This window comes from Alligator sinensis, unplaced genomic scaffold (assembly GCF_000455745.1).
Source record: "Alligator sinensis unplaced genomic scaffold, ASM45574v1 scaffold1667_1, whole genome shotgun sequence".
NCBI lineage: Eukaryota > Metazoa > Chordata > Crocodylia > Alligatoridae > Alligator > Alligator sinensis.
Window position 1 is genome coordinate 805,210 of NW_005842504.1, and position 7,193 is coordinate 812,402.

At 52.2% G+C, this 7,193-nt stretch overlaps 1 protein-coding gene across 1 annotated transcript in view; it reads left to right on the plus strand.

Moving 5' to 3' along the window:
* Positions 1-1,548, plus strand: part of LOC102370982 (cytochrome P450 2G1-like) — a 10,480-nt gene extending 8,932 nt beyond the window's left edge. The window contains exons 8-9 of the mRNA XM_006031401.2: positions 114-255; positions 845-1,548. Coding sequence (XP_006031463.2) covers positions 114-255; positions 845-1,050 — 348 coding nt within the window. The 3' untranslated portion in view covers positions 1,051-1,548. The remainder of the gene's footprint in view (positions 1-113; positions 256-844) is intronic.
* The last annotated feature ends 5,645 nt before the right edge of the window (positions 1,549-7,193 follow it).

Here is a 7,193-nt window from a genome sequence, read left to right on the forward strand (position 1 = left end):
GCTCAGCCAGAGGTGCTGGGAAGTACTGGGTGGAGCTATTTCCCCATGCTTCATCTGCCGACAGACGCTCCTGTTGGGAAGGTCTAGCTCTGCTTTGTTCCCCTCTTCTCCAGGGTACGGATATTTGCACTGCCTTAGGCACTGTTCTCCAAGACCCCAAATACTTCAAGGATCCAGAAAACTTCAGCCCCGGGCATTTCCTGGACGAAGAAGGCCGCTTCAAGAAGAACAATGCTTTCCTGCCATTTTCCGCAGGTACATGCGATGTACTCAAAGAATCACAGAAAATTCGGGTGGGACGGGACCTCAGGGGGTCACATCTAGTCCAAGCCCCTGCTCCAAGCAGGACCAGCCCCAACTCCAGCATCTCAGCCAATGCTTTGCCTTGTTTAAGCCTCTTAGCTGGAAAGTTTGGATTAACCCCTACAACCAGAGGGTTAATATCTCATCTCTCTCCTGCAATCTCTGCTGACCATATATTTAAAGCCCTGACTTCAGCTGGGATGCGGTGACAGCAGGAGTTTAGACCCAGGCCTCCTGGGCTCTATCCCCAGCATTAAAATCAGCAAGAAATCAGAGGCTGGAAGAGTCAGTTCCATGACTCGGTTTACCCCACTTCACCAAGACGCTGCTTGCCTGGGGACTATAAGGCTGTAGATGTCCATGTAGATCTGGAACGAAAAGGTATGTAGACCATGCTGGCAGATAGGACCAAAAATCAGCCCCCTCTCACACCAGCAGCCATAAAAGCTCCCAGATTTAAAGCTCGGGCAGTTCTTACTGGTAAACCCACAAATTCCATTTTGGGGTTTTTTTAACCCGTTGGCTCCGTTTCTCTCCACAGGCAAGAGGGTGTGTCTGGGCAAGAGCCTGGCCCTCATGGAGCTCTTCCTGATCCTAACCACCGTCTTGCAGCGCTTCACCCTGAAATCGCTGAAACCCCCGCAGGAAATCGACCTCACCCCAAAAATGAATGGATTTGGGATCGTTCCCCCCAGCTACGAGATCTGCGCCTGCCCACGTGAGGAAGAACTGCAGGACGCAGCCTAGGAGAGTCACAGCAGCGCACCGAGCAGGACAAGGACATCACGACCCCAACGTAGCAAGGAGACGCGCGTGACTGAGGAAGACCTTCACACAGGACGTTATCATTAGAAACTGATATTGCCCATTGCTGGCTGTCATACCCACGGTGGGGTTTTTTTCCTCATGCTTCCTTTTCAGATCCCTCCATGGCAGAAATAGCAGCAAGTATGCAGCAGTGGAAGGTGCGCAGCCGGTGGGGATGAATATGCTTGCTCTTCCGGTTGAAGCACAGGGCTTCCTGGGCTCCACATTCACAGCCCAGCGGTCAACGCCCTGGACAGCGATTCGGGGCTCCTGGCCATAGAACAGGATGGGGTTTGCCGACTGGAGCTGGGTACTGAGCCTTGCGGAGAAGAGATGCCTGCTCCTGTGCTAGGAACAATCCCTTGGGCTTTCACTTCTGCCGGGATGCGTCATTTTTCTGAAAACTTGCAGCAGCTGCTTGCAATAAAACCTTCCCAAAACAGCCACGATTCGCTCTGTGTTTCATAGACCGGCTAGAGACAGGAGTCACCAAAACCTGTTCCAGAGTGAATCTTTGCAGACGTTACAATTAGCCTGGTTGGCAAAGGAAAAGAAACAGGATGTGGCAGGTAGTATATTCCTAGATGGAGAGAGCAAAAGATCAAAGATCCTCCCTTCCAGAACTGTAATTGATACAAGGATGTCGTTCTCAACTAATTGGCATCTTCTAGGTCCACAGACAAACCAGTTCAGTCAAGTTCCCAAAGTCTCGGTGCAACCAAGAAATTTGAATAATGCCAATCAGAAAACATTTATTATAATATGCCACATATAAATACGTGCAAAGAGGACAGGAATTTGGGGGATTCAAGTAATGATAGCTGTCCTACCTCTTGTAAAAGAGGTCCTGGATCGTCATGGATGGGCTGTAGTCTTCTCTCTCTAAAGACCAAACAGTCCTGAGTTTAGGGTAACAGAGCTGGGGGCTCCTTCTCATAGGCGAGACTCAAATCATTACACTCAGGACTCAGCGCGCTGCTTCAGAGCATGGATGAAGCCAGCAAAATTTGGAAACCTGCCTCTCACTAAGCAGACGGGCGCTTCAGGCTACACCAAGCTGGGCATCTCTCATGATGCGATGGTGTCTTAGAGCAAGGGAAACTTCAGTGCAGAGGCTCTGTGGGGAGAAGTGACCACAAGAAAACGCAACTAGGAAGTGGCTTTGCTTTGGCATAGTGCAGCCAGGGACTGAGCACGATGAGACGTACAGCAGCTGGGCAGGAGCTCTCGCTGCAGCACTCGCTGGGGTAGGGCTACAAGACAAAGCAGTGGATGCAGTTAAAAACAGAGTCATGTTTGGGCACAACCGTGCAAAGGTCTAAAACGCAGAATCATTTCCCTGCACTGGTAGATCATGGAAGTGTAAGATGCTAGCATGGGAGAGGACAGCTGCCCACCAGGACAGTTCCCTCAGCAATGACTTTCAGAGAGGCCTAAACCAACTGAAGGATTGGGCCAAAAGAAATCTCAGGAGGTTCAACAAGGACAAAGCAAAGTCCTGCACTTAGGACGGAGCAATCCCATGCACCCGGTGCAGGCTGGGTGTGTCGGGGTGGACAGCAGCTCTGCAGAAAAGGACCTGGGGGTGACAGTGGGCAGTAAGATGGATATGAGCCAGCCGTGTGCCCTTGTTGCGGCATCCTAGGCTGCATTGGTAGAAGCATCGCCAGCAGTCATGGGAAGTGATTCTTTCCCTGTATTTGGCACGGGGGAGGCCACATCTGGAGTCCTGTGTCCAGCTGTGGGCCCCCACTGCAGAAAGGATGCGGACACATTGGAGAGTCCAGCGGAGGCCAACAAAACTGGTTGTGGGGCTGAGGGACAGGACTGGTGAGGAGAGGCTGAGGGAAATGGGCTGATTTAGTTTAGAGAAGAAAAGACCGAGGCGGGATTTAATAGCAGCCTTCAGCTCCTCGCAGGGTGGCTCCACAGAGGATGGAGCTGGACTGTTCTCAGTGGGGGCAGATGGCAGAACAAGGAGCAACAGTCTTCAATTGCAGCAAGGGAAGTTGAGGTTGGATTTGAGGAAAAACTCTCCCCCGAGGAGGGTGGTGAAGCACTGGAACAGGTTACCCAGAGAGGTGGGGGAGTCTCCATCCTTGGAGGTGTTGAAGACCCAGGTAGACAAAGCCTTGGCTGGGATGATGTAGTTGGGGCTGGTCCTGCTTGGAGCAGGGGCTTGGACTAGATGTGACCTCCGGAGGTCCCTTCCAGCCTCATTGTCTGCAATTCTATGCCTCTCCATTTCTGGGAGTCTTTAGTAGGACAGTGCATCGCCTTCCCAAGGACATGCGTGGGGGGAACATCATCTGGCTGCATAGCAAGAGTTCAGGTGTCTTCGCTGCCCTGGACTGTGCTGGCAGCCAGAAAAGATGACCCCAAAAGCCCCTCCTGACTTTAGTGGTTCGAAAGTGAACCTGTTCAGTGATCTGCTCTGAAGAGATGCCTAAACTCTCCGAGGTGCATCGCAGCGTGTGTCATAGGATTGTAGGAAAGTAGGTCACAATTTCATCTAGCCCAAGCCTCTGCTGAAGGCAGGGTCGGGGATGAGTGTCATCCTGGGAGAAGAGATGGTGTAAATTAACAGCAACAGAGCCATTCTGGACTATGCCCCTGCCGGCGCCCAGTTACGAATACCAAACCACGCCCGTAAGCCTGGCTTAAAAACGAACACAAGAACATCTGCATAACTCTACTGGGAAACAAGCCCTTCCTGGGAGCAAAATCAGGCTTCCTGTTTACTGCAAAGTAATCAAGACGCGAATTTCTGGTCTCGTTAAACAATGGGTAGCATTTCAAAGCCAACTAATAACAAGCCAAGAGTACTCAAGGAGCTGGCAGGTGTCATAGCCCAACCACTGGCAAAAACATTGGAAAACTCATGGCGCTCAGGTGAAGTACCTGAGGACTGGAAGAAGGCCAATATGGTACCCATCTTCAAGAAAGGGCGGAAAGTAGATCCTGAGAATGACAGGCCAATCAGCTTGACCTCAATTCCCAGTAAGATTCTGGAGAAAATTATCAAGGAGACTCTTCTGGATAAGCTGGCCAAAGGCAACATCCTGAGGGACAGCCAGCACGGGCTTGTTGTGGGTAGGTCTTGCTTGACCAATCTCATCTCCTTCTACGACCAGGTGACCTATCACCTGGACAAGGGAGAAGAGATTGATGTCATATCTGGACTTTAAAAAAGCTTTTGATCTGGTGCCCCATGACCTCCTCATGGAAAAATTCGGCAACTGTGGCCTCGGCTACACCACAGTTAGACGGCTGGGGAATTGTCTCCGAGGTCGGACCCAGGGAGTAGTAGTCGATGACAGCAAGTCATTATGGTGCTCCGTGTCCAGTGATGTCCCCCCACAAGGCTCTGTCCTTGGACCAGTTCTCTTCAACATCTTTATCAAGGATGTGGACATTGGTGTCAGAAGCGCACTGGCCAAGTTCACCGATGACACTAAACTTTGGGGCATAGCGTCCACACCTGAGGACAGGCTAGTGATCCAGGCTGACTTGGATAAACTTAGTAAGTGGGTGGATACAAACCTGATGATGTTCAACAGCGATAAATGTACGGTACTCCACCTCGGGGGCGGGGGGGAAAAACCCGCAGCACGCTTATAGGCTCGGCAGTGCTACGCTTGCTAGCACCGCGGCTGAAAGACTTGGGGGTCACGACTGACCACACGATGAACGTGAGCCACCAATGCGATGTCGCAGCCAGTAAAACAAACAAAACGCTGGCTTGCATCCATAGATGCTTCTCAAGGAAATCTCAGGACGTCGTCCTCCTTGGCAAGGCCACGGCTGGAGTACTGAGTCCAGTTCTGGGCTCCACAATTCAAGGACGTCGAGACGCTTGAGAGAGTGCAGGAGAGCCACGTGCGAGATCAGAGGTCAGGAGAACAGGCCTTATGAAGAGAGGCTGAGAGCTATGGGGCTTTTCAGCCTGGAAAAGCGCAGGCCCAGGGGGACCTGGTGGCCACCAATAAGGACACAAGGGGTGTTCATCAGGATCTGGGGGAACGCCTGTTCACCAGAGCGGCCCAAGGGATAACAAGGACCAACAGTCAAACTCCTCCAGGACCATTTTAGGCTGGACATAAGGAAAAATTTCTTTACTGTCTGAGCCCCCAAGGCTCCCTCCAGAAGTGGTGCAGGCACCTGCTCTGGACTCATTCAAGAAACACTTGGATGCTTATCTTGCTGGGATCCCTTGACCCTAGCTGACTTCCTGCCCCTGGGGCAGGGGGATGGACTTGATCTTCGAGGTCCCTTCCAGCCCGAATGTCTATGAAAACCTGACAACGGAGCACAAACCTAAATGACCAAGACAAGAAGTTAAAGGGAGAAAGTTGATCCCAGAGTGCTTTTCGTCCCAGGTGCAAACCAATGATCCAATTAAACCAGTAGCCCCGTGGTCATGCTGATCAAACACCCAGGGATTTGCTGTGTTATTAGGATACCGCCCCACAGAGGGGAATAAATATACATACCACAGACACAGGCCACATGACTCATGGTCAAGCAGATCTCCCTTGCCCTGTGCATCCTGTTTCCCAGTGGCTTGGTAAGATGGAGCTTAGAAAGGCAGTGACCCTTCTCCTAGCATTTCATGTTGGAATACCCCCTTGGAGCAGAAATGGCAGCAAAGGGGCAAACTCACCCCAGGGGACAACACCTGTGCCAGTGCTGGGCAATGTGGACGTTCAAGCCGCTGATGAAGGCAGGTTGCATTTCTCTCCTGGGCCTCCCGGTGCTGGTCTAACCAGAAAACCGTTGCTATCCGCCCCCCCGCGCCCACACTCCTTCTGGAACTGAACCTAGAACCCCGGAGCCTTCAGTGCCCGCTGTAGCCGGGAGACCCCGCTGCCTCAGAGCAGAGCAGCCCCAACTCCATCATCCCAGCCAAGGCTTCATCTACCCAGGTTTTCAGAACCTCCAAGGATGGAGACTGCACAACACGGAATCATCAAAAATAAGGGCTGGCAGGGAGCTCAGGAGGTCACATCCAGTCCAACCCCTGCTCCAAGCAGGACCAGCCCCAACTCCATCATCCCAGCCATGGCTTTGTCTACCCGGGTCTTCAAAACCTCCAAGGATGGAGACTGCACCACCTCTCTGGAAAACCTGGTCTGGTGCTTCACTACCCTCCCAGTGAAGGAGATTTTCCTAATATCCAACCTCAACTTCCCTTGCTGCAACTTGAGACCATTGCTTCCTTTCACCGATTGAACCTCCTTTGTCAGAGTTCAATTAATCCCATAAAACCAGGGGCTTTCTTACTCTTTTTTTTCACCCTTAACCCTAAAACCTGGAGTACAGTCGCAAAAGGAGTTTTGCATCAGGACTCCTGGGTTATATTCCTGACTCCAGCACCGACTCTGAACTCCTGTCCAACAGGGTCCTGGACTGTCCCCACTCGAAGCTCAGAGAGGGATTAACATCGTCATCACGTGTATATCCTGCCTCATGCAGACAGCCTCAGGACGGCTTCCAAGAACAGAGAAGCAGCCCGCAAGATCAGAAACGACAACAGACTCCACAGCTGACACCCTAAACCTTGAAATCTCCACCCCCCACCCCACCCCACCTACACCCTGTCCCTGCCTATCGCCCAAGAGATCCAGTTGTCCAGCCCGTCCTAGCCGACCTTCTCAGCCCCCATTCACATGCAAGTACAAAAAACCATTTCCCACCTCCCTGGCCACCCACTCCCATGCCTCACGCCCAGGGCAGATCCCTCCCTCCCCAACCCAAACACCCGCCCCGCTCCTACTGAGAGTCTGTGGCCATTCCCTAAAAATGAAGAAATTCTTCCCAACCAAGAGAGTCATAACAGGGAAGTTATGGAAGGAAGGCATCCCTGCCTCAGGTCAACACCAAACCACATAGCCTAGGGAGGCCAGCCAGATCTGTAGGGTCTGCAAGCCAGCCTGGTCCTCCCTCCCTTCAGGTGGCCAAGAGAGGGCCCGAACTGGCCACTGTCTTTACTGGTAAACTCTTGGGGACCAGGGCTCCTTTATCCACTCCTTGGCACTGGCTTATCATCACTGTAAGCAAGAGTGTGTGTCTGGGCAAGAGTC